The sequence below is a fragment of the Macaca thibetana genome, chromosome 9 (genome assembly GCF_024542745.1).
Source record: "Macaca thibetana thibetana isolate TM-01 chromosome 9, ASM2454274v1, whole genome shotgun sequence".
Taxonomy (NCBI): Eukaryota; Metazoa; Chordata; class Mammalia; order Primates; family Cercopithecidae; genus Macaca; species Macaca thibetana.
Window position 1 is genome coordinate 14,689,290 of NC_065586.1, and position 27,854 is coordinate 14,717,143.

A 27,854-nucleotide genomic window follows, 5' to 3' on the forward strand; every position below is an offset into this window, starting at 1 on the left:
TAAGGAACTTAGAAAATTGTGAGGATAATGGAAGCCGTTGCATGATGCTGACTAGGATTTTTCATTGCCTATTTCACAGAAATACTGCCAGCCAGTTCTCAGAGCCTGGCTTTCACAAATCTTCAGTCTCCATGAGGTAGCTCGGTGGTTCCCAATTCTAGATGCATGTTAGAATCACTAGAGGGAGCTTTTTAAAAATATGGGTGCCATAGTTCCATCTCTGAACAATTAACTACCAAGTTCTGGGGTGTTTGCATTAGTATTAGTAACCTTTTAAAAACTCCCCCAAGTGATTCTGAGCATCCAAGAGCAGAGCAGGGCCTGAGAGCCTCTGCACAGGGTGGGAGGAGAGCGTGGCACAGGCGGCCCTAGATGCTCAGCCTGCCTCCCCGTCTGGAGTGAACACCAATAGGCCGGCCCCTGAGAAATCCAGGAGTGTGAAATGTTCATCTGAAGTTAAAAGTCTGAGGCCATGAGTGCTGGCACACCTGCAATCCCAGGACTTTGGGAGGCTGGGGCAAGAAGATCACTTGAGGTCAGCAGTTGCAGGCTAAAGTGAGCTAGGATCACCATTGTACTCCAGCCTGGGCAACAGAGCAAGACCCTCTCTCAAAAAAAAAAAAAAAAAAAAAGCTGGGTGCTGTAGCTCATGCCTGTAATCCCAGCACTTTGGGTGGCCAAGGCAGGTGGATCACCTAAGGTCGGGAGTTCGAGCCCAGCCTGACCAACAGGGAGAAACCCCATCTCTACTAAAAATACAAAATTAGCCAGGCATGATGGCACATGTCTCTAATCCCAGCCTCTCGAGAGACTGAGGCAGGAAATCGCTTGAACCTGGGAGGCGGAGGTTGTGGTGAGCCAAGATTGCACTATTGCACTCCAGCCTGGGCAACAAGAGTGAATCTCAGTCTCAAAAAAAAAAAAAAAAAAAAAAAAAAAAAGCAGCAAAGGTCTGGGCTGCTGACATGCATTCCCAGGTAGGTGAAAGAATATAGAACAAACAGTGCCAGCAGACTGGTTTTTTGGTTTTTTTTTTTTTAATCTTTGTTCTTTAAGCATTTACATTTCAACATTATCTGCTCATACAGCCACTATTCTGGCCCCTTCTCTGCCATTCTTTCCTGACACCATCCCTAACACCAATTTCTGGTCTGGTGCTTATCTCAGTTGACGCACTTATTAAATGACACTGCTGTATATTTGTTTCCGCGTCGGACTCTCCCATTAGACTATGAAGAATTTAAGGATGGGGGCTGTGTCATTTTGTCTTTTTATCTATTAAGATTAGCAACTAGAACAATGCCTGGCACCTAGAGGGCATTTAATGAATGTCTAATGAATGTTCATTGAATAAATTAAAGGATAAACCAATAAAATCAAAATCGAGGAGAGGTTTATGGTATAGAGCCTTCTTTCTTTTCTTTTTAGATGGAGTCTCACCTCTGTTGCCCAGGCTGCAGTGCAGTAGTGCGATCTCGGTTCACTGCAACCTCCACCTCCCGGATACAAGTGATTCTTGTGTCTCAGCCTCCCGAGTGTCTGGGACTACAGGTGCCCACCAGCATGCCCGGCTAACTTTTGTATTTTTAGCAGAGCCAGGGTTTCACCATGTTGGCCGGGCTGGTCTCAAACTCCTGACCTCAGGTGATCCACCTGCCTCGGCCTCCCTAAGTGCTGGGATTACAGGTGTGAGCCACCATGCCTAGCCAAGCCTTCATCTTTCTTATTATTTCACCTTTGTTTAGCATTGCTAATACTTTTGCAATCCACTCATTATTCTAGAAATTGACAGAAACAATTTAAGGCCATGTGGGAGAATAGGGTCCAAGATTAATTTTTTTCCCTTGAAGAAGGAACTGTGTATTATTCAGATGTGAAACAAAGTACTCAGAAAATTTTATTTTCAAGTGAACTCTGCTACAGGGTTTCCTTTCGACTGTCCTCTTCACCCATTTCCTGGCCCCTCACTGAAATTTCTTGCACAGCAGAGAACTAACCTTTGGATGTGCCAGTTTTCCTGTTTGCAAAATAAGGATAATCACTTTTATGACTGTAGTACTATATTAGAAAGAGCAATTGCTTATACAGAACCCTAAGCATTACAGGAGAAAATATAGAATATTAATAACATAAATAATGATACCACTGAATCAAGAACAGAAGAAAACAGAGATGCATTGACCTTATTATTCTCTGTGACATTAATAGCACATGGAGAAGCATATAAATAATATTGGTCACATTAATGAGACATCTAACTATATTAAACATATTACCAAGAAGAGATTGATGTTTTTTCACGATTCTAGCTTTACAATGCTTTTGGTTGAGGTTTTTACTGATATGCAGAGAACTCAATATCTAAAAGATGTTTTCAGTTTATCTGATTGAAGTATGAAGGATGTAATCTTGCACTTAATGGGTTACTTTCTAAATTGGAGAGCAAAGCCAAAGACATATATTATAGTTCCAGATGGGCAGATCACTTGAGGTCAGGAGTTCGAGGGCAGCCTGGTCAACAGGGTGAAACCCCGTCTCTACTAAAACTACGGAAATTAGCTGGGCATGGTGGCACATGCCTGTAAATTCCAGCCACTTGGGAGGCTGAGGCAGGAGAATCGCTTGAACCCTGGAGGCGAAGGTTTCAGTGAGCCGAGACAGTGTCACTACACTCCAGCCTGGGCGACAGAGCGAGACTCCATCTCAAAAAAGAAAAAAAAAGAAAAAAAAAAGACATATAGTTAGAGGGGTGTTTCATGAGAAAAAAAGTAATTTAATTTAATCAGGAACACATAATTTCAAATAAAATCTTTATCAGGTTATTTCTTTTGTGCTTACTCAGTAATTAGTGTGAAGTCTAACTTTAAAGTGTTAAAGTCTTCATTCATTTCTTAGGGCAACAAACTTTGATGGGGGCCTAATATGTGCTGAAGATGCTATGAAGAATCAAACATTGGTTTTGCCTTTGAGTCGCTTGTTGTTAGGCAAGAAGCCAGACAAATCAGCATGCGCAATATAAGATAATAAATGTTAAAATGGCAGTTAATATTTATCTCATTTCTGTGGTTTATTGTTAAAAGTACTCATACAGTTATATACACTTTTTCTCTACATTGGGGCTTTTTATAAGTGAGATAATACATCTGCATAGTATTTAGTTTGAGTAAGATTTTCTGGGTTTTGCCACTAAAAGCATGCTAAGTGATACAAGGAGGAAATTTAGGAAGGGAGATAGCTCTTTTTACTTTTTTTTCTTTTTGCGACAGAGTCTCGCTCTGTCACCCGGGCTGGAGTGCAGTGGTGTGATCTCAGCTCACTGCAACCTGCCGCCTCCCAGATTTAAGCAATTCTCCCACCTTTCTCCCAAGTAGCTGGGAGCACAGATGTGCTCCACCACACCTGGCTAATTTTTGTATTTTTAGTAGCGAGGGGTTTCACCATGTTGGCCAGGCTGGTCTTGAACTCCTGGCCTCAAGTGATCCGTCCATCTCAGCTTCCCAATGTGCTGAGATTACAGGCATCGGCCATCACACCCGGCAGATGGCTCATTTTTGAACACATTGAGTTTGAGATAGCTGTGAGGCCACCTAGAGACTTCCCAGGGGTAGTTAGGTCTATCCTTGGAAAACACAAACTTGTAACAGTTTTGGACTATTTTAAAATACTGTAGGGTAAACACTCTGAGTATCTCTACCCTAAGGACAGGCAGTTGGGCCTGGAGTGGTTCCATGGCATCATCGAAGACCCAGGTTCGTTCTTGTATTCTGCCGAGATTTTTTTTTTTTTTTTTTTTTTTTTTTTGTGACGGAGTTTCACTCTGTCTCCCAGGCTGGAGTGCAGTGGCACGATCTCAGCTCATGCCACTTCATCCCTAGATTGTTTGTTTTTCTTTGCAGGCTCCTGCTCTCATGCTCACAGGCTGGTGACAGCAGCATTGGGCATCCCCTCCTCACCCAATGATGACCAAAAGCCAAATTCACACACCTTCTTCCTTATTTTTCTGCTCGAAAGCAAAGTCAGTTTTGGCGTCTACACTCCCAGATGGTTAGTTAGTGATTGAAGAACCCTAATCGGGAACCTGCACCCAGAGGGGGCTACAGCAAGTGTTTCACAGGAGACTGGCGGAATCTGAACCGGAGGGTTTGTGAATTAGCATAAGAGACTTGGGACACCATTTTTTCACTTGTGAGAAGAACGGTATTCAAGAGACATGACTGACCGGCATCTTTGCCTTTGCAGAATGAAGTATAAGAGGTCGAGGCAGGCAGATCACCTGAGGCTGGGAGTTAGAGACCAGCCTTGCCAACATGGTGAAACCCTGTCTCTACTAAAAAGTACAAAAATTAGCCAGGCATGGTGGCACACACCTGTAATCCCAGCTACTCGAGAGGCTGAGGCAGGAGAATCGCTTGAACATGGGAGGCAGAGGTTGCAGTGGGCCAAGATCGTGCCACTGCACTCCAGCCTGGGAGACAGAGCAAAACTCTGTCACACAAAAAGAAAAAATAAAGAAAAAGAAAGAAAAAAAGAACGTGACACATTCAAATGTCCAAGTCCTCTACAGAAGCATCGTGGATCTTGAACCTCATTTGGTCCTTTACCCCCATTTGATTAGAAGCCTTGAAGGCTTCGCCATTCGAATATTGTTGTATTCCTATATGTTAATTTATGCATGCAACGAGCTACTATTTAAAAGGACAGAGGCCAGACTTGGTGGCTCACGCCTATAATCCCAGCACTTTGGGAGGCCGAGGGAGGTGGATCCCCTGAGATCAGGAGTTCAAGACCAGCCTGGCCAATGTGGTGAAACGCCATCTCTACTAATAATACAAAACTTAGCTGGGTGTGGTGGCAGGCACCCGTAATCCCAGCTACTCGGGAGGCTGAGGCAGGAGAATAGCTGGAACCCGGAAGGCAGAGGTTGCAGTGAGCCGAGATGGTACCACTGCACTCCAGCCTGGGTGACAGAGCAAGACTCTGTCCCAAAATAAATAAATAAATAAATAAATAATGAAAGGACAGAATCTGGTGACTTTCTTCAGTATACAGGATCAGGAAATAGGACTCTTTTGTGCCAGCAGATGTTTGTATTTGTGGCAGAATTCCTGTGAGACGTTCTCTATTGCAATGTATCACCAGGGAGCAAGCTACAAGAGGGCAGACACGTAGCCCCCAGGTGCCTCTAATTGTTAGAGGCTACCAATATTTGCTTCATGGTTTGTTTTTTTTTTTTTTTTTTTTTTTTTTTGGCGGAGTCTCGCTCTGTGGCCCAGGCTGGAGTGCAGTGGCCGGATCTCAGCTGACTGCAAGCTCCGCCTCCCGGGTTCACGCCATTCTCCTGCCTCAGCCTCCCGAGTAGCTGGGACTACAGGCGCCCGCTACCTCGCCCGGCTAGATTTTTGTATTTTTTTAGTAGAGACGGGGTTGCTTCATGGTTTTGAATGGTGAAAATACCTCAGGCCCATTTGCAACATCACTGCACCAAGTCACTTCTCCCTATAGAGATGCAAGCCTTATGCAGCCGGGTTAGAAGAGTTCCGGCAGAAACTCAGTCAAAAGGGCTATCTTTCCTCAAGACAGCACTTCTGGAACCCTCAGAAAAGACCTGGGGATGAGAGCCATCTGGGAGATCCATCACCTCCCCAAGTACCAGGATCTAAGCCACTGGTCTCCTCGTTCCATTACTGTCTCAAGTCTGTCCCCTCCTGAAACGTCCAGCTGGGTCAAAAAGGAAAAAATTTCCAGATAGAGAGGAATTATCACTGTTTGAGGGTATACACATTGCTGCCCCATTCAAGAGGCTCCTTAGACAGAGTTCCACCCTTTAGTCGGCCTCTGTGTCTGTGATTTTCTTGTACCACTATTCACAGTCAAGAGCGTGGTCAGGAATTCCTGGTGGCTGGCAACTTCCCATCTCTACTGCTGCCTTTCTTCCCACCTTGAGTTGGTATACCAGAAAGCAGATGGGTGAGAGTGGTTTTACAAAAGGGGTAATTTTGAATTAACTCTAGGTGTTCATATAAACAGTTTGCACTTTTACACGATCGTGCATTGTTTTATATCAAAAATTCCTTCAGTTTTAAAAGTCAGCTTCTCATTTGCAAATAGCCCTGCACTAATTATAATTAATAAGTTACGTGAGGCACATCTTACTACCTTTTTTGTTGAGATTTCTTGTTTTAAGTTACAGGACTGTGCAGGTAACTCGTTTGGCGGGAAGTTTCTCCCTTACGATGGGCAATCAGATCTTGCCTATGTGCTTAGGTTCCAACAGTTGCCTCAGTTGTCATTTTCCATTTAACTGAACACGAAACACACACAAACCAGCTTTTCAGAACAAGATCATAAACACCTCCCACAGCATTTTGATGTCCTTTGTGGAGGATTCCCCTTCTTCTAACTGCCTAAAATTTCCAACCTCCAACCTCCCCTGGTGCAGAATTACAAAACCAAATGTCAACCTCATACTGGAAAAAGTGTTAACTTGATGAACCATATTTTCTTTGGAAAGGAGGAACTGCAAGTGGAAAACTAAAGGCAGTTCAGATCAGGTTAACCATGTCTGTGGCTGGAAAAAGAAATCTCTAATTTCCCATAATTGATATGGCCCATGCATTCAACCAGCCCCTGGGGTTCCTGGACTGTAAGACATTTTAAAGTTTCCAACATACCCAGTGAGTGGAATCATGAAATTACTATTTTTTAACTGATGCACAACTACAAGTTATTTCATCAAGAGACTGGAAATTTCAGCTATACACGTAGGTATTTCAGCTACACACGTAGGTATTTTCAGCTACACACGTAGGTAATTTCAGCTACACACGTAGGTATTTTAGAAAAATGGGTCTTGCCGATAAATCGAAATCTCTGCAGTGATTCTTTGGGTAGGCACCCTAGGCCATTGCTGATGAACAACGTCAACCCTGAACTTGCATTTTCTACCTGTGAAAATTGAGGGCAAAGGAACAACCAGGTCATGGGCAGATTGGTAGATTTTTCTCTGACGAGCTGGAAATAAGTGCTGCTCAAAGATGCGGGTCGGCCTCTTCCCTTTGACTCTCTCTCCCCCAACATATCAATTCCTACTTACAGAATATGCCCTATTTCTAACCATATTGTAAATGCAAGAGTAACCTCACTTGAAAATGGTGCTTTAAAATCTGGTTAAATTATTCAGTCATCTTTTACGTCTTAGCTTGGAATATAAGTCGATGCCTTTCATCTCTGAATTGTCTGAAAATTTTGCATTCTTGCTGCTCTCTGCAGTCTTTTATGGAGAGTTGCCAATAGCCAAATCTGCGCCACGTAAATTTGCATAGTTTATGAGAGCTATTCGTTTATTGTATTCTAAGAGAAGCCAAGAAGCTGCATCTCTCTCTTCTGGTTGGGATGCAACTGAATATCCAGATCGGAAAATTCCTGACTGGGTGTATCACGCACGATCATGCCACTGTGTCTAACATCTTTTGAAAGTAGAAACCTGGCATAAGAAATGATCAGGGCTTAAATGGAACGGAATGGGATTCTCACTAGGTCATTCAAATATCTTTCGTGTTTGAGAAGGGAGAGACAGTTAGCAATTTTGCTCAGGAGATTAAAAAGGAACTAGAAAATTAATGTTTGATTGCAATAATCTATTATTTACCATATATTTTAAAATGTTGATGTCAAATAATATGTTTAACAGAGACCTTCACTAATAAGGCATTTGTTTTGGTGGGTAGGCTAAAATTCTCTCATTTTCTGTTCAGGCCCATAGGGAAAGGTAGGGAAGGTTTCATTCTAAAGAAATGCAGGAAAAATGGTTTGTACCAGAAAATGGAAATATAGCCCAGCAAAGCTGTTCCCAGTAATGCTATGAGATAAGGGGGATGAAGAGTGCAGGTGTGATGAGGGGTGATGGGTGATTACCCATGAGTTTATAATAGGCTTCCAAGCAGCACTGACATCTACAGATGGTACCCCCAAGTCTTGGCTTCCAGACAACTTCAAGACATTGAAATAAAAATCAATATATTGAATATTAGTTACATATAGAAGTGAACAAGAATTCCAAGAGCTTTTCTGTTAATAGATATCCGAGGAGTCTCTCAAACACCCAATTTCAATTAAGATGGCTTCAGGGGAACATGGTTTGAATCTGCTTCTAACCAAGGAACTGAAACTGAATTAATGAAATGATCCTAGGTGTTAGAAAAGACTGTGCCAAGACAAGAGGAAGGATGGGCGTGGAGCCTAGACAAGGAGAGCAAAGGAAAGGTTATTTAGTTATTTGCCGCATGAGTTCTGCACAGTCCACAGAAGTTGTGTCTGGCCTGTTGATCTGAATTTCCCATGCTGCTTGGAGGGTCATCATTAAAGTGGAAATGGATTAGATGCTTAGTAGCCTCACTGAGTTTCAGTTTCCCTATCAGGTAGAACAATAGAAGGTGAGTTCAGAGTGGTACTTGGTATTGGATTTGGGGCCACTGTAGGGATTTGATTTTTACTCTGAGGGAAATAGGGAGCCTTTGGAGGGTTTTGAGCAGAAGAGTGAGTGGGATTATCAGGAACTAATATTGTAAGAGGACTAGCAGAATCAAATGAGCTAGTACTCATTTGATGATCAACGAGTGGTACTTGTAATTGCAATAGCTCAGTGATGCTATCAAAGTAGCCCCTCTTCACCAAGGCTGATTCAGGAAGATGTAGAAAATCTGAATAGACCTATAACTGGTATGGAGATTGGATTCATAATCAAACGCTGTACGACAACAACAACAGAAAGACTTGGATCTTGTGGTTTCACCAGTGAATTCTACCAAACATTTAAAGAATCTTTCTCAAACTCCTCCAAAGAACTGAAGAGGAGGGAACACTTCCTAATTCATTCTATAAAGCCAGCACTAACCTGATAGCAAAGTTAGACAAAGATACTACAAGAAAAGAAAACTGCAGAACAATATCCCTGATATATATATATATATATATATATATATATATATATATATATATATATATATATAGAAAGAGAGAGAGAGAAAGAGAGAGAGACTCCCTCTATTGCCCAGGCTGGAGTACAGTGGCACAATCTCAGCTCACTGCAACCTCTGCCTCCCGGGTTCAAGTGATTGTCCTGCCTCAGCCTCCTGAGTAGCTGGGATTATAGCCCCTCTACCACACCCAGCTGATTTTTTTGTATTTTTAGTAGAGACAGGGTTTCACCATGCGGCCAGGCTGGTCTCGAATTCCTGACCTCATGTGATCCACCCACCTCAGCCTCCCAAAGTTCTGGGATTATAGGTATGAACCACCGCACCCAGCCCCTGATGAGCATCAGTAGAAAGATCCTCAACAAACTACTAGCAAACAGAAATCTGCAGCATATTAAAAAGATTACACCATGACTAAGTGGGATTTGTTCCTGGAATACAATGATGGTCAACATAGAAAAATCAATGTAACATTCTACATTGACAGAATGAAGGAAAGAGAACACATGATCATCTCAATTGATGCAAAAAAATTAACAAAATTCGACACCCTTTCATAATAAAAAAAAATACTCAAAAAGTTAGGAATAGAAGGAAACTACCTCAACACAATAAAGTTCATATAAGAAAAACCCACCACTAGCCTCGTATTTAATGGTGAAAGACTGGATGAAAGCTTTTACTCTGAAATCAGGAACAAAACAAGGATGCTTACTTTGCCACTTCCATTCAATGCAGTATTGTAAGTTTCCACCAGGGCAATTAAGCAAGAAAAAGAAATAAAAGGCATCCAAATTGGAAAAGAAGAAGTAAAATTATCTGTTTGTTGATGACATGATCTTATGTGTAGAAAACAAAAAATGTATAGAACTAATAAATAAATTCAGCAAAATTGTAAGATAAAGACCCCTGCACAAAAATCAGTTGCATTTCTATACACTAACAATGAACACTCTGAAAAGGAAATTAACAAACAATTTTATTTACAATAGCATCAAAAAGAATAAAATATGTAGGAATTAGCTTAACCTAGGAGGCAAAAGAAGTGTACATTGAAAACTACAAAATGTTGCTGAAAGAAATCAAAGAAGACATAAATATAATAAATGGAAAAATATCCCATGTTCATGGATTAGAAAATGTAAGATGTCAATACTGCTCAAAGATACCTATATATGTAATGCAACCCCTATCAAAATCCCAATAATGTTTTTTGCAGAAATAGAAAAATTCATCCTAAAATTTATATAGAATCTCAAGATACCCCAAATGATCAAAACAATCTTGAAATGGGAGAACAACATTGGAAGTCTCACACTTTGAGATTTCAAAGTTCACTACAAAACTATAGTAATCAAAACAGTGTGGTACTGGCACAGACATATAGACCAATGTAACAGAATGAAAGCTCAGAAATGAATCCTCACATATATGGTCAAATGATTTCAACACGGGTGCCAAGACCATTCAATGGGGAAAAGACAGTGTTTTCAACAAATGGTATTGAGAAATTTGGATATCTACATGCAAAAGAATGATGGTTGCGCCACAATGTGAGTATGCTTAATGCCACAGAATTATATACTTTAAAACAGTTACAATGGTAAAATTTATATTATGTGTATTTTATCACAATAAAATGAATCACTCTTCTTCCTCTAAGTCCATGCTTTCCAACAAATTTTTGGTTATCATTTCTCTTCACTTGTGATTTTCCAATGGGGAGAATCATGGCTCAGTCAGCGCAACCTTGCCCATTAGTTCTCAAAGCTTACAACTAAATGAGCATTCTGACTTATGCATCAGATTCTTGTAAACTATGTCTCACCTCACCTTCCTGCTGTCCCTATTAGGTTTATTACCATGGCCTTGATGCTTCAACCTTCCTGACTCTAATCCATCCTACACCTACCCATGGATTTGCCCCTGCTAAGTGAAGAGTAACTACAGATGTTGTCCCCATTGTGTGTTATGGGTTCTATTCTAATACACAGTGCTTGCCTTGAGCCCCTGTGTCCCATGTGTCACTAAAACAGGAAGATAAAATCAAATTAACCCTGCTGTATCCAGCGACATAGGGAGTCTCTATTCTCTTGGAGCAAGGTGACTGACAAAACTGTGTTTAGAGACAGCAGTGCTGAGGCTCAGACCCCAGAAATCAGCAACCACCAGAGCCTATGAATCTTCAGGCCACTGCTGGGGTGCTAGGATGGCTTGGTTACCACTTCTCTGCCCAGTTGCTAAACCAACCTGTTACAAATATCAATGCAGTTGTCAATTCCAAGATGGGCCCTGTTTCCCTTCACTTTTATACAATTAACGTTTTTGTTGTTGTTGGTTTTTTTTTTTCTTTCTTTCTTTCTTTCTTTCTTTTTAGATGGAGTCTCATTCTGTCACCCAGGCTGTATTGTAGTGCTGCAATCTTGGCACACTGCAACCTCAGCCTCCCGGGTTCAAGTGATTCTTGTGCCTCAGTCTCCCGAGTAGCTGGGATTACAGGCGCCCGCCACCACAATCAGCTAATTTTTTGTATTTTTAGTAGAGACGGAGTTTCACTATGTTGGCCAGGCTGGTCTTGAACTCCTGATCTTGTGATTCACCCCCCCTCAGCCTCCCAAAGTGTTGGTATTACAGGCGTGAGCCACTGTGCCCGGTCGCAATTGACTCTTTAAAAACCCCGGAAATGATTTCCCAAACTACAATTACTATCTCTTCCTATGTGAGGCTGGCTACTCCCAGTTCAAGTACAAACTAGACAGAACTTACAACTGCTGTAGGAGGACATTCTCAAACTACCAAACTATTCTGAAACTTTTAGTTGCTTAGTGTGTGAACATTCCCTTTCTCACACCGCATACATCACTGGGAGAGAGAGGAGTGAAACAGCACCATTCAACTGGGCTGGGTGCAGTGTCAAGTTGGATTCACAATTAGAACAGAGTAAGATCGAAGACCCTATATTCCAATCTCCCCTGTCTTCTTCCCAAGGCTGAGCATGGAGCCCCTTGCTGTGTTTGTATTCCATCTGGTGCTGAGCTGTAAGCCCTCTCACACTGCATTGATTCTGCCTGTTTACCCTACGGAATTTCCCACTAGAACCTCAGCAACCTCGGAGATTGAGTCACAATCATCCGTGTTTCCCCAGGGCTAATGCTATCCTCACATTGAGGAAGAGCACAACAACTACTGGCTAAAGAAATAAACAGCAGGCCAGGCGTGGTGGCTTACATTTGTAATCCCAGCACTTTGGGAGGCCGAGGCGGGTGGATCACGAGATCAGGAGTTCGAGATCAGGCTGGCCAACACAGTGAAACCCCATCTCTACTAAAAATACAAAAATTAGCCAGGTGTGGTGGTGGGCACCTGTAATCTCAGCTACTTGGGAGGCTGAGGCAGGAGAATTGCTTAAACCCAGGAGGCAGAGGTTGCAGTGAGCCAAGATCACACCACTGCACTCCAGTCTGGGTGACAGAGCAAGACTCTGTCTCAAAAAAATAAAAACAAAAATAAAATAAACAGCAGTACTACTGAATTTCATTGAGTCTACAGTTCCACCAATGATAGGACACTTCAACTACAAGACTACTAAAAAAGGGAAAAGCTATCATTAAAAGGTACTAGCAATTATAAGACGCATTCCCATTTGAGGGTTGTTACCATTTTGGTTTCAGGTCTGGAACAGAAAAGAGATGAATACAAAAAGGTTGAAGACTAATCAATAGCATTTCTTCAATACAGACACGTGTACTGATCATTACACCAAACAAAAATGTTTCGTATTTGCTGAGTTTGTTTAGCTTTACTACCTCAAGCTTTTTCTCTTGAACCAGACATTGTTTCCAATATAAATGAGCCAGCCACCCTTCTGTGTGAACATCAGGTAACTAAAGATAGAGAGAGGGGCTTGTCCCCATTTCTTACCTATTGTGTCTGAGGCTGAACTGAAAAAAAAAAAAAAAAAAATTATTATTTGTGGCCTCTACTGAGGCAGCTTAAATAATGAGGATCAGAACATCCAAAAGGGAAATATTTTTGCTGCCAGGCAAGATTGTAATAAAAGCATCTCATTCATCATCTGCTAAGGGAAAACATGCCATTGCAAAATCACTTGGTAATGAAAAATCTGGGCAGTTCTAAGCCACTTTAATCAGAAGATCTCAAAGCAATCCCCCACACTGTGAACAGCAAAGCTTTATCACAAGCAGGATGCAAAATGGACATCTTCTGTGGTGTTATACACCATGAAGCTACGGTAGAAAAGGGTAAAACAAATGAATAAATACAAATAATAATAATTATTGAATATCATTAAAAGGAGTTGGTTATTGGATACAAAAGTACAGTTAGAAGAAATAAATTCGAGTATTCGATAGTACAGTGGAGAAATTATAGTTAACAATAATTTCAAATATTTCAAAATAGCTAGAAGACAGGAATTGTAATGTTCCCAACACAGGGAAAAGGTAAGTGTTTGAGGTTGTAGATATCCCAGTTACCCTGATTTGATTACATATTTATACATGTATCAAAATATCACATGTACCCCCCAAAAAATACAACTGTGATATATCAACTAAAATAACAACAAATAAAAATAAATTAAAAACAAATAATAATTATATTGATATCTACATATAAATATATGGAATTAATTTATTTATTTTTGTAGAGATAAACCTTTGTTACGTTGCCCAGGCTTGTCTCAAACTTCTGGTCTCAAGTGATCTTCCCGCCTTGGTTTTCCAAAACCCTGGGTGATAGGCATGAGCCACTATGCCCAGCCATATGTATGATATTTAAATGTGATTGCATATCAAGTGAGATCACGTATGATATTTGATCTTAAATCCTCAAACATTACACATTTAATTAGTAGTAGAAACACATTACAATTCAGAGGATGGACTTTGGAGTGAAACAGAACTGGGTTCCAGTCCTGTCTCTGCCATGTCCTCTCTTTGTGGCTTTGGACAAATTTCTTCCCCTCACTAAGCATCAGTGCCCTCCTCTGTAAAATGCACCAGCCAGGTGTGGTGGATCACACCTGTAATCCCAACACTTTGGGAGGCCGGGGATGGGGGAATCACAAAGTCAGGAGATCGAGACCATCCTAGCTAACACAGTGACATCCTGTCTCTACTGAAACTATGAAAAATTAGCCAGGCGTCGTGGCATGTGCCTGTAGTCCCAGCTACTCAGGAGGCTGAGGCAGAAAAATCACTTGAACCTGGGTGGCGGAGGCTGCAGTGTGCCAAGGTCGTGTCACTACACTCCAGCCTGGGAGACAGAGCAAGACTCCGTCTCAAAAAAAAAAAAAAAAAAAAAAAAAAAAAAAAAATATATATATATATATATATATATATATATATATATATGCACCTCACTGTCACCAGGGTTAGCTGAGATACTCCGGGTAAAGCACTTAGAATAATGGCTAGTGAACTCCAAGTGCTCTGCACGGCTTAGCTCTTGGTGTTTGAACTAGAATAGGTGCCCATTTGCCCACAGCACACCCTCTTCCTGCACTTCCTGGCACTTGATTTTAGTGTTTGCATGCCATCACTACTCCCTGTCTGGTCTCACTCTCCTCCCCGCCTGGTTTGGATCCCACAGTTAACTGCTGTGTGTCTTGCCTCATGGAGCCTCTCCCACTTTATCTCCCTTTCGTTCCTGTCTGGATTGTTTTTTGTTTTGTTTTGTTTTGTTTTGTTTTTTTGAGACGGAGTCTCGCTCTGTTGCCCAGGCTGGAGTACAGTGGCGTGATCTCAGCTCACTGCAAGCTCCGCCTTTCGGGTTCATGCCATTCTCCTGCCTCAGCCTCCCGAGTAGCTGGGACTACAGGCGCCCGCCACCACACCCGGCTAGTTTTTGTATTTTTTAGTAGAGACGGGGTTTCACCGGGTTAGCCAGGATGGTCTCAATCTCCTGGCCTTGTGATCCGCCTGTCTCGGCCTCCCAAAGTGCTGGGATTACAGGATTGAGCCAACGTACCCGGCCCCTGTCTGAATTGTTACAAGGTCCTCTCTGCTCCAACCTTCCCAACTGTAATCCATCCTAGGCTGTAGACTACCCGTGGCTTTGCTCCTGCAAAGTGGACACTAAATATGGATGTGGCCCCATTTTGTGTTATTGGTTCTATTTGAATTCACATGCGTATCTTGAGCCCCTGAGTCCCATATGAGACTAAAACAGAAAGAGAAAGTCAAAGTAACCCTTCATTCTTGCTGCTGTCTTCAGTAATATAGAGTGGTTCTGCATTGCTGGAATCTCTGCTCAACAGAAAGTCTTCCAGTTCATTAAAACTGTATGTCATTAGTTCCATAAACAGCCAACAAATATCAACTTGGCCTTGAATTCTAATCAGCTAGCTACAACACTACCAAAAATACCTTAATCTGGCTGTGGTTATACACTGAACATTTTGGTTTTTGTTGGCTGGTTTTTGGGTTTTGGTTTAGTGGTGCTAGAAAAAACAATGTAGTCTTTGCCGTAACAGAGGATTTGGTAAAACTCTCTGTGCAGTTTCAGGATGCAGACGACAGGCCCAAGCTTCAGTCGTTTCATATAAACCTGCAGGGTGTCAAATGAAACTATTTTTTAAATGATGTTTTAACCCTATCTTTGCTGGTTGGCTGTGTTCAACCCTTTAGAGTGCACCCTTTAGAAAACCTTTCTTCTGCACTGCATCTCCAAACTGGGATGACCAGGAACTTTGAAATAATTGTGCAGCTCCATCTAATCAGAATACTCAACAATTAAAATTCACTGCTGCCAAAAATGGAAAGAAAATAAGTAAATTACTCTTAAGAGCAGTGGCTCCTTTTCTTCTTTCAAAAAACTTCCTCCTCCTGCCTTCAACTCTCAGAAGATTATCACAAAAACATCCACATTATGAATAGTTTTATAGGTCAGTTCCCTTCCGTACCACTAGGCATACACTGATGATCATTTCCAAATTTTCCCACACTGCTTTGCTATCATGTGATTTATTTTAAGTAGAGGCAGTTTTGTGAATTCCCTAGCCAAACTTTTTAGACTGTGGATTTTCATATAAATAAATTTACAGATCGGCTGGGGGTAAACAGAAAAAGCAAAAGAATGCTTTTGTAAACTATCTTACTCCTAATCTTTTATTGAGGGAGCCATCGTTGGCTCCAAGGCACCCTAGCCCCTTAATTCAAGGTCAATTTCAGTCATTGCCATGGCTCCAGTGCTTATTATCATCGCCTCATGCACATCTTTTGAGAATACTCTGAGAATTCACACGACTTTACCACACTTCTTCGCACTAGTGAGAACACCCGCAATGCCTTATTCAGCAAGAAGGTTAACTGAGTTTGTTTGCTGAAAGGTTCGTCAAATGATCCCAACGCCCCTCCAGCTCCATCCCATCTATAACCGCACAGCGAACACTCACTCACCTTGGGTGTGTCAATAATTGATGGTCTGGGGATGGAAGCCTGAAACACCACTGCTTCACAGTCCGCCCCATCATCCAGGGACCCAGGCACATCCTCAGGCGTCTCCGCAGGCTGGACCGCAGTGCGGTGACTTGAATTCCGATTGGCACTGCCATTGCTCTCTGCACGGGTGCTCGAATCTTGCCTTTTCTCTGGAGCTCCCTCTTCTGCGCTTGCGTGACTTGGCTGTCTGCCTGGTTTGGCCACAGGCTGCACACGGATGGTGGAATGAGTATCAGCCACGCTGGACTGATTGAAGGAAGCACTCTCCCTCGTATTCCCAAAACAAGCGAACAGAGCTGAGCACGTAAACGGATGCATGCTCCTAGAGGGAGGCTTCAGTCTTTTGGTGAGTCTTGCTTTCCACGTGGACATGACTTGCAGTGAAACATTGCAAAGTTCAAACGGGGCCAGGAAATTTTCCAGGGGTCCACATCACCTCCACTTTCCTTATAGGAACGCTTTCCAATTGCCCGAAGAGAAGAACTTGCTAGGGGTTGCCCCTAAATAGAAGTTGAGATGGCAACGCCACCTTCCCTGAGAGTCACTTAGCAGCTGGGGCCCCTTTGAAATCGTCCATCCTGGGCAATTTCGCGCTCTTCCTTCTGTGATGTTGTCAGTGGCTAAAGAAAGCTGTTGGGGAGGCATGTGAGTGGCTCGGGTTACAGTTCCTAGGCAGGGCAGACGCTTCAGGGTAGGGTAGTGCCAAGTCAATAGACAATTGCTTCAGGTTACCTAGGAGGCATAAAGATAATGTAGCCTGATAGCATCTGCCATAATAGCGTCAGCCTGTGTATCAATAACATCATAACAGCAGCAAAACCTTCTTTGGTTACCCCCCTTCAAATATTTATTCCCCCAAACAAAACAAAAACGACCCAGTTGTCCATCACAAATGAAGACCCCTAGAAGGGCCACGACTCTGGCAGCTGTTTCATTATTAAAACAGGAGGTAGACTCAGTCTTTCACCTGGAGAGATCCATGTTTGCGGTGTGATGTGTTTTCTGAATCTTTCTGGGCTTTTTGGGATCTTTCCGGAATCTTCTCCCCACCCCCAAAACAAGCTTCCTGGTTTCAGGATCCATATTGCCTTTTCTGATAACTATAAATGGGTCATTGGTAATTTTTTTTTTTTTTTTTTTTTTTTACTAGTTAGGCTAAGTTCTTGATTAATTTTCAACAACACCAAAAAGAAAAAAAGAGCCTCACATTAAGTTATCCTTATGTATTATGTTATTATGTGTGGAGGTATTAGGTACATGTGAAGTATTCTACCTATGTGGTATATATCACCTACTTTCAGAAAGTAACTCCCTTTTGAACTTAGATCTCCTATTTCTCGACATGTTAATATGTGAATGGTGAAAAAATAATAAATTATAAACATATTCTAAGACAATTCAGAATCAAGATTTTTCCCTAGCCACCCATCTGCTAGGAATGTTATAGAAATGTAATACTGTAATGCTTTTACCATTAATAGTGATTTTTGGGTCAAGATTTCAGGGCATGTTACCCACTCTTAATTACTTTGTTTGCTCTCTCTTTTAATTTAATGTCAAGATGTGCTCTTTGGCCCAGACAGGTGGCAGTTGTTATATTATGGCACTATTGTACAGAGGCAGAAACGAATTCTTTGAAATTTCAGGTGACTACAGCAAGTTTATGCCACTAAGAAGGCCTTGTTTGATGCCCAAGATCCCTGTTCTCCTATCTGGCCTCTGAGTCTCATTCTATCTGACAATCATCTTATAGATGTAATAGTCATACTGGAAATACTGTTCTAAATAGACAGTCATATTCATAACTAAAAAGGCAGATATGGCTTAAGAAAGAGTGGATATGGCATCAAATGCACATTTTATTTTAGTCTCTACTGAAAGTTAGAAATAGAATATAGAAAGCTGCCGTTTATTTAGAGGTTACCATGTGGCAGGCCCCATGCTATCCAAGCTGTTCCAGGCTTCCCAGGGTTGCAAGCTCATTCTTTTTTCATTGTGTCCCAAGTGCAAGCAGTCCAAATCCCCCACCCACAAGAAATCAGGGAGTCCAGGCTTCTACCAGTGTCCCCCTGACAAGTATTCCTGGGGACCCCTCAGATCTGCACTTCGTCTCCCATTTGCCTTGGTAGCTACTGTCCACTAGGGTAGGGTCATGCCATGCTGCGCCCCTCCAAGCACACACATAGTAAATCGGGGTTGCGATGGTGCACAAGACATTTTTGAAGGCTTGGAGTTAACAGGAAGGGATTTAAGAAAAGAAAAATCCACTCTTACACCTGGTTTCATTCACTCATTCATTTAGTCATTCAATTATGTGCCAAACCCCTTCTGGCACTGAGAGTCAGCAGTTCACAGTGCAGCTTGTGAGGGGCCACATTCAGGAGACCGCTGAGTAAGAAAGCTCAGAGCTCCTTTCTAAGTCTGCGGAGGCCCTGGGCTTCCATCCCTGCTCTGAGGACCACTTCTCCTCCTGCAATGGGTGTGCTCAGAGGCACGTGTGAACTCATCGGAGTTCCAGCACCAGCCCACTGAGAACAGTAGACTTTCGATTAGTGTGTTGCTAAGTCTGACCTAGAATAACACTCAGTAACAGGCCGTGCTTGTTGAGTGTTTGGTATCAGACATGAATCTCAGCAAATTAACTCATTTAATCCTCACAACCCTAGGAGAAAGGTGATATTATTATTCCCATTTTTACTCATTAGAAAACCAAGACACAGAAACTTAAGTAACTTGCCCAAGGTCACAGCACTGCTTAAGGAAATGAGAAAAGGTGATGAGTCCAGCAACCTGGCCCCAGAGCTCACACTTTTCTCAGTATGAAATCCTGCTTTCCAAATACACACATGCATGTGCACACACACAGACACACACTCCAAAGAGGAAATTTCCAGTGACCTTGATCCAACACTCTACCTCTAAGAATTTATTCTGTAATGACAATCATTATAAAATCAGGAAACAACAGATGCTGGTGAGGATGTGGAGAAATAGGAACACTTTTACACTGTTGGTGGGAGTGTAAATTAGTTCAACCATTGTGGAAGACAGTGTGGCGATTCCTCAAGGATCTAGAACTAGAAATACCATTTGACCCAGCCACCCCACTACTGGGTATATACCCAAAGGATTATAAATCATGCTACTATCAAGACACATGCACATGTATGTTTACTGTGGCACTATTCACAATAGCAAAGACTTGGAACCAACCCAAATGTGCACCAATAATAGACTGGATAAAGAAAATGTGGCACATATACATCATGGAATACTATGCCGCCAGAAAAAAGGATGAGTTCATGTGCTTTGCAGGGACGTGGATGAAGCTGGAAACCATCATTCTCAGCAAAATATCACAAGGACAGAAAATCAAACACTGCATGTTCTCACTCATAATTGGGAGTTGAACAATGAGAACACTTGGACACAGGGAGGGAACCATCACACACCAGGGCCTGTCGGGGATGGGAGGCTGGGGGAGGGACAGTATTAGGAGAAATACCTAATGTAAATGATGAATTGATGGGTGCAGCACACCAACATGGCACATGTATACCTATGTGACAAACCTGCACATTGTACACATGTACCCTAGAACTTAAAGTATAATAACTAAAAAAAAATTTATTCCATAGATATACTTGTGCATAAAGGTATGTCCCAGAATGTTCACAGCACCAGAGTCTGTAATCACAAAATTAATTGTTAATCAATAGAAGACAAGTTCACATATAAAAAAAATCCAGCTGGGTGTGATGGCTCATGCCTGTAATCCCAACACTTTGGGAGGCCTAGGTGGGAGGGTCCTTTGAGGCCAGGAGTTCAAGGCCCATGTGGGCAACATAGTGAGCCCCCGTCTCTACAAAAAAAAAAAAAAAAAAAAAAAAAAAAAGTTGTAAAAATCAGCTGGGCGTGGTGGTGAGTGAATTAAGTCCCAGCTACTTGAGAGGCTGAGGTGGGAGGATCGCTTGAGCCCAGGAGGTGGAGGTTGCAGGGAACTGAGATTGCCCCACCGCACTCCAGAGCCTGGGTGGCAGAGTGAGACCCTGTCTTAAAAATAAAAGATTTTAAAAATGCAAAGAGATCACAAAGCATCACAAGGCATTTGAGAAGAACTGTTACCGGAAAGGGGTCCTGATCCAGACCCCAAGGGAGGGTTCTCGGATCTTGCACGAGAGTTCAGGGAGAGTCCACAGAGAAAAGCGAAGGCAAGTTTATTAAAAATGCAGAGGGTTGAAAGAGTGGCTGCTCCACAGGCAAAGAAAGGTGTTCCCGAAAGCAACAGGAGGAACCATCTTAGGTGCAATACTTGCTTATATTACATATAAACCCAAAATCATAAGGGAGATGTACTCTGCTACAAGGGCTTACGACAAAGAGCTGTTAATCTTGGTGTAATTACTGTCTTCTGCAAGAATCTGTATTATTATTTTTAAAGAAAAACTTATTCTTAAACCAAGAATGCTTTTATTCTTAAGATATCAGGACACTTCCTGGGTCTGTTATCTCCCAGCTCTGTTAAGTCCTGAATCTTTTCAGTGAACATTATTAACTTGTTCCCTTAACTGTAAATATCCTGTAGACTAAGAATGCCTCACCTCTTGGGAATGCAGCCCAGCAGGTCTCAGCCTCATTTTACCCCGTCGTTTTCCAACCAAAGTGACACCATCTTGAATAGGGGCTGAGTAAAATGAGGCTGAGACCTGCTGGGCTGCAGTCCCACTCCATCTTGAACAGTACTGCCTATGACAGAACTGCAATATAAATGACAACACCCAAGGTAAACAAAAGAAAAGATCCTAGCCAGGAAGAAAGAGGGAATGGCAGTTGGACAGGCAATGGGGTCTGTCACTCAGAGGATGGTGCAGGTGTACAGTAAGTCACAGTGCAGATTGATTCTGAGCAAAGATCCTTGGGGAATGTTAAGAGGGAAAGAATCTTAGCCACTTGATACCAGGAACATTCTTGTTGAGTGCCACATGACAGGGATCCTAGAGAATTTTAAAACATTAACTCACTCTGCCCTAAAAAACTATTTACATAGCTGTAATCATATAAATGCTGTCCAATTTTCTCAACTTTCAGAAGGAATATACAGGCCAACAGTTGCATAAGATGGCTCTCAAAAACAATTCGGCCTCCAGGCAGACTGTGTTTGGCTCATGACATTTTTTTAAAATGTCTGCACAGCTATTAGGCCACAGGAACCATTCTTCTCTGTGTCTCTTACCAGGTCAGTTCCCAAATTTCTGCAAACAGGACCCTGACGGCATTAGAGTTTAATGCCTAGGGTGGGTAATTTATTATTTTGGGGTACCCAGCATTCTCTCCCTTTTCTTTTGGTAACAGCATCCGGATTTCCTCTTTGGAAACCCCTTCGGTGCTTTAGGTGAGGCTTTAGGCCTGGTTCCAGGGGAGGAACCTGAGATCAGGGTCAGCTAATCAGTCTGCCCTTAGTCCCTGTTCCGGGACTGGAATGAGGACTCATGGTTCCAATCAGAATAAATCCCAAAACAGGCTGGGCACAGTGGCTCATACCTGTAATCCCAGGACGTTGGGAGGCCGAGGTTGGCAGATCATGAGGTCAGGAGTTTGAGACCAGCCTGACCAACATGGTGAAACCCCGTCTCTACTAAAAATACAAAAGTTAGCTGGGCATGGTGGCGCATGCCTGTAGTCCCAGCTACTCAAGAGGCTGAAGCAGGAGAATCATTTGAACCCTGGAGGTGGAGGTTGCAGTGAGCCGAGACCCGCCATTGCACTCCAGCCTGGGTGAGAGAGTGAGACTTGGTCTCAAAAAAATATAAAAATAAAAATAAATTTTAAAAAAAATCCCAAAACAGAACTACTTGGAAGAAACTCTCTCTTCTTCCCACTGGATTTATTGGACTTAAATCTGAGAAAGGGAAGGTAAAAGCAGCTGCCAATATCTTTCCTCCTTGGGGGACACTCACCCAGCCTGCGGCCAACACAAAGCAGAATGTAAGAGCTGGAGAAACAGAACCTGAATCCTGATAACACTTTTGAATGAATCTTTACCTGAGGCTGAATCTATGCCTGCATATTGCTGCTTGTGTTGTAAAGCAAATGCATTTCTTTTCCTGCTTCATCGGCTTCAAGTTGAGTTTTCTGTCGCTTTCTGCTAAATGAGTGCTAATCAATATATCACTCAGGTGTACAAGAGAATCATGGAAACCTTCACCATGGTTGCAGAAGAGAATGAAAATTTTATCAACTTGACAGTGGCAAAATAAAGGGAAAGCTGAAAGATTTTGAAAGACAAGAAGGTTGTTGTGGAGGGGGTGATATGAGCAGAGGGAAGGTTGAGTTTGCTAATATTCTTGTATTTCAAAGTCAAACGATGCTTCCTATGGTTGACACAAAAAGCAATTGAGTTTTAAGGATGGTGTTTGAGGTTGCAGAGGTGACAAGGGAAGGAACTGGAAATAAAGATGGAACAGTATTGGGAGGAGATGGGGTGCAGTAAATAGCCAAAAGCTCATCTATCTTACTAGAAAATCAATAGATAATGTCTAAAGTTGACAGATAAATAAATAGAGGCATAAGCATATTAGTTAGTGGGAGAGATATCCATCTATCATAGCCAAATGTCAATAAATAATATTTTAAGTAATAAATTAAGAAACAGAAATACAAACATATTATTTATATTATGGTGCTATGTATCAAAGAAAAAAAAACTAAAGACAAACAGTTATAAGAGGTTGCCTTTAAGGAAGAAGAATGGAAATGAGACAGAAGACGATTCCTTCTATTATAAACTCTTAGGTATGTTTTATATTTAAATCATATAGAAGCATTACTTAATATAATTGTTTTTAATTTAAAAGGAATAAAGTCAATTTACATGGGGCCATATGAAAAATTGCCAGGAAATGCTTTGAATGACAAAAGCAAATTGAAAAGTTAAGCACATGTGGATATCTAAAAATACATCCATATAAATATATACATGTATGTGCTTACCTTTGTATAGAAAACTTCAGAGGAATGCTCAAGAAGTCTTCTGCCTCTGGAGAGGGGACGCTAAAGGTCTGATTTGGGAGGAAGATACTTTTCATGGCATACCCTGTTGTACTGTTTGAATTTTTTTAACCATGTGCAAATACTAACTTTTCTATTGGAAAAAAATAGCATGGAAACATCCCAAGGTGACAAGGCACCAACATGCTCAGTTCTAGGTGAGGTCTCAGATGAAAATCAAGCATGTGGCACCAATGATCTCTCCAAAGGGGAGACCAGCAGAGCGGATCTCAGCCATTCAGTGTCACCATCAGGACGCCTTAAGATTTGTCATTTTCAGGCCAGGGGCGGTGGTTCAAGCCTGTAATCCCAGCACTTTGGGAGGCCGAGACGGGCTGATCACGAGGTCAGGAGATTGAGACCATCCTGGCTAACCTGGTGAAACCCCGTCTCCACCAAAAAATACAAAAAACTAGCCGGGCGAGGTGGCGGGCGCCTGTAGTCCCAGCTACTCAGGAGGCTGAGGCAGGAGAATAGTGTAAACCCGGGAGGTGGAGCTTGCAGTGAGCTGAGATCCGGCCACTGCACTCCAGCCTGGGCGACAAAGCGAGACTCCGTCTCAAAAAAAAAAAAAAAAAAAAAAAAAAAAAAAAAAAAAAAAAAATTTGTCATTTTCCATAGAGAACGCCTAGAGAAAGCACTAACACTGGGGCCCATGTCTTCAAACATCATTGATTGAGAACTCACTGCAGAGCAGGCTCTGAGTCAGGGGCTACTTCAAGTGAAATAAACCAGGATCCTGCTCTCTCAGAGCCCAAAGGCCAGTAGAGCACGTGAGTGAGTGCGATGAGTGCAGTGAGGAAATCCGCTGGCTCCTGGAAATAAGATAGTGACCCAAGTCAAGAAGGCTGGCTGACCTTGCATCCCCTTGTTTCCTGAGTCTCACTTTCCCTGTGGGGATCCTACTAATCGCTCCCCTGCCACAGTGGCCTCGGGAGGCACTGCCCTCTGCGTTAAAAATCCAGCCCAAGAAAAGGGTCCCTTCTCCTGCACAGTTCAGCATATAATCATCTTTGGTGCATGAAGAGACTTTGCTGATTACAAAAGGGAATTATGCCTTTCTAAAAAAAGTTTTCTTTTCGATTGTTTGCTGGGTCACATCATTGTCAGTGCCCCAAAGCCCCCAGGTTATCGTTGCAGGGTCTTCCGGGGCTCCCTGTCTGCCGAGTTCCTGTCTAGCATGTGGGTGGCATGGACCGTCTTACCCCTGTCAAGCCCATCTAGATAGACGGGGCACAGTGGCTCATGCCTGTAATCCCAGCACTTTGGGAGGCCGAGGCAGGTGGATCACAAGGTCAGGAGATCAATACCATCCTGGCTAACACAGCGAAACCCCGTCCCTACCAAAAATACAAAAAAAAAAAAAAAAAAAAAAATTAGCCGGGTGTGGTGGCATATGCCTGTAGTCCCAGCTACTCAGGAGGCTGAGGCAGGAGAATCACTTGAATCCAGGGGGCAGAGCTTGCAGTGAGCCAAGATCGCGCTATTGCACTCCAGCCTGGGCGACAGAGCAAGACTCTGTCTCAAAAAGAAAAAGAAAAAGAAAAAAAGCCCATCTAGATTCCTTAGAATCTAGGCTTAAGAGATAAGGCCCTGGGTTCCCTTGCTCTCCTAAGAGCCACCTTGCTAGTCATTTCCTGCCTCAAGATGATTAATGCTGAGAACATCCTCTGCCCTAAGGGAAGACCTCCCTTTGTTCCCAGGCCTTAGCCTTGGTACCAGCAGGACAGCACGCGTAACGGAATTCAGGAGTCCCACATCAGTCCCTGAAAGGAACAGGAAGCATCATTTCTTTCTCAGTGTAGAGGAAGGAAGGTCACCTAACCAAGACAGGAGCGGCAGAGGAAGGGGCAGGAAACAGATCTGGGGTATAAGACCCAGAAACACGGCAGTGGTTGTAGATAAGGCCAGGATCAGTGCCATTGTCTGATTTCACATCCTCCCACTTACCCCATATTTACACTCATGCACTGCATAACAATGTTTCGGTCAACAAGGGCCTGAATACACTGCAGTGGTCCCATAAGATAATAATACTGTATTTTTACTGTTGCTTTTCTAGATTTAGATACACAACTACTTACCTGTGCTAAAATTGCCTGCAGTATTCAGTATAGTCACATGCTGTCCAGGTTTGTAGCCTAGGAACGATAGGCTATACCGTCTACCCCATGTGTGCCATGGACTCTACCATCCAGGTGACACTTGTGTAGTGAAATTGCCTAATTTTACATCTCTCAGAATGTATCCCTGTCGTTAATCAACACATGACTATTTTTAAATCAAAGTGAACTTAAAATGGGGATTCACTTCCATTTTTTTGGTAAGAATTTTTTTTTTTTTTTTTTTTTTTTTGAGATGGAATCTGGCTCTGTCACCCAGGCTGGAGTGCAGTGTCATGATCTTGATTCACTGCAACCTCCGCCTCCAGGGTTCAAGCGATTCCCCTGCCTCAGCCTCCCAAGTAGGTGGAATTACAGGCACCCGCCACCATGCCTGGCTAATTTTTGCATTTTTAGTAGAGACAGGGTTTCAACATGTTGACCAGACTGGTCTCGAACTCCTGACCTCAGGTGATCTACCCACCTCAGCCTCCCAAAGTGTTGGGATTACAGGCGTGAGTCACATTTCTGAGGTCAGCGAAAATGCCCTAATTTGTTGTAAAACTAGATTTGACTGTCATCAGACTTGCCTGGAAGCAAGATTGCCCTGCCTTCACAATCGGGAATTGTCTTTACTCCTCTTTTTAATCCTGACACTGAATTCCCAGCTTATTATAAAATTATCTTCCTTCAGGAAAAAGAAATCAAAAGCTTTTCTGCTTTCTACCCAAAAGTGCCGCTGAAATGAAAAGGGCTGGTAAATCAGGTCACCTGAGAAAAACACACCTTTCCTGTTTGATGCGCAGCAATACCCCAAGCTCCAGGACTCTATTGACATCATTATCACTTCTTTTTTTTTTTTTTTTCTTTTTTTGAGGCAGAGTCTTGCTTTGTTGCCCAGGCTGGAATGCAATAGCGCAATTTTGGCTCACTGCAAACTCCATCTCCCAGGTTCAAGCAATTCTCCTGCCTCAGCCTCCTGAGTAGCTGGGATTACAGGTACCCACCACCAGGTCCAGCTAATTCTTGTATTTTTATTAGAGATGGGGTTTCACCATGTTGACTAGGCTGGTTTTGAACTCCTGACCTCAAATGGTCTGCCTGCCTCAGCCTCCCAAAGTGCTGGGATTACAGGTGTGAATCATCATGCCCGGCCATAGACATCATTATCATTTCTACTAATACTTCAGAGGAAATACTGATCAAGTTCCTATTTAGCTTCCTTCAATGGACCCTTGTCCTTTGGGTGGATTCAGAGACCCCCATATATGCCCACTCCCCATCTCCTGTCACTATTCTTCTTGGCCCACAACCTGCATTCAGGGGGGTGTTCAGCCCCCTGGGGTGGCCAGAAGAACAGGCAGCCGAAGTCAAGGCCAGCCCCGGGGAGTTAATAAAGGCAGATAGAATTCTATCCTTGGGAAGGTGGGTAGGCCATCTCATTGCACAATCAGTGTGACGTCTTATCTGCAGATAGTGACCAGCTATCTACAAATTTTTGCCCCAGTCGTTTCAGAGTGAAAAAGCATCTGCCTTAAGCCACATGCCCTGTATCTTTTCTCAATAGCTGTCGCTTGGCAATGTATGTCCCATATTCACGTCCCACTTACCCTAGGACTTCCAACCCATTGCACTCTTCATACTCCCAAGGCCAAGGGTGCTGACCATCCTTGCCTTCCTGTGTGACATGCTATGGGCAGGTGGTAATGAAGGAATGAAGAGAGCAGGTCCCATGGCAAGTTGGCCACATATGAAAAATCTTCATACTGTATTAATTTTTTAAAGTAGATTATAAAAGTATAAAAGTATTAATATATATATTAAAAGTATAAAAGTAGATTATAAAGCATTATGTGTTATCTCATTTGTTAAAGAAAGAGCCATTAAATTTTAAAGAAAAGGTGAATGTGATTCCCAATATGGTTCAAAGCACTAATCCAAGTTCTAAATGACTCAAGCGTAGTAAGATAATTCCACTAACATAACAGTGAAATCATTTAAAGGGTTTAAAATGATAATGACAATGAGGGCAGAAGAAGAGGCAATAGATGACAAGAGACATAAATGGAAACTGGAAAGGGAGCAATAACAAACTTAGCTGAATGCAACCTGTGCATCTGCAAAGAATACTAGATGAGAAGCACATTGCTGAACCCCACACACTCTCCCACTCTTACTGTTTCCCAGAGCCTTAGAAATCGGAAGCACCAGGTGATCTGGAGGTCTGGGGGCATGGGGGATTATTTGAAAATTTGCCAAAATAACAG

The 27,854-nt window shown here is 42.5% G+C and overlaps 2 protein-coding genes across 2 annotated transcripts in view; one reads left to right on the plus strand and one right to left on the minus strand.

Moving 5' to 3' along the window:
* The window catches only part of FAM107B (family with sequence similarity 107 member B), a 253,351-nt gene extending 236,541 nt beyond the window's left edge, over positions 1-16,810 (minus strand). The window contains exon 1 of the mRNA XM_050803271.1: positions 16,397-16,810. Within this exon, the coding sequence (XP_050659228.1) occupies positions 16,397-16,810 (414 nt within the window). The remainder of the gene's footprint in view (positions 1-16,396) is intronic.
* HSPA14 (heat shock protein family A (Hsp70) member 14) overlaps positions 1-27,854 on the plus strand; it is a 691,631-nt gene that overhangs the window by 581,786 nt on the left and 81,991 nt on the right. The window lies entirely within an intron of this gene.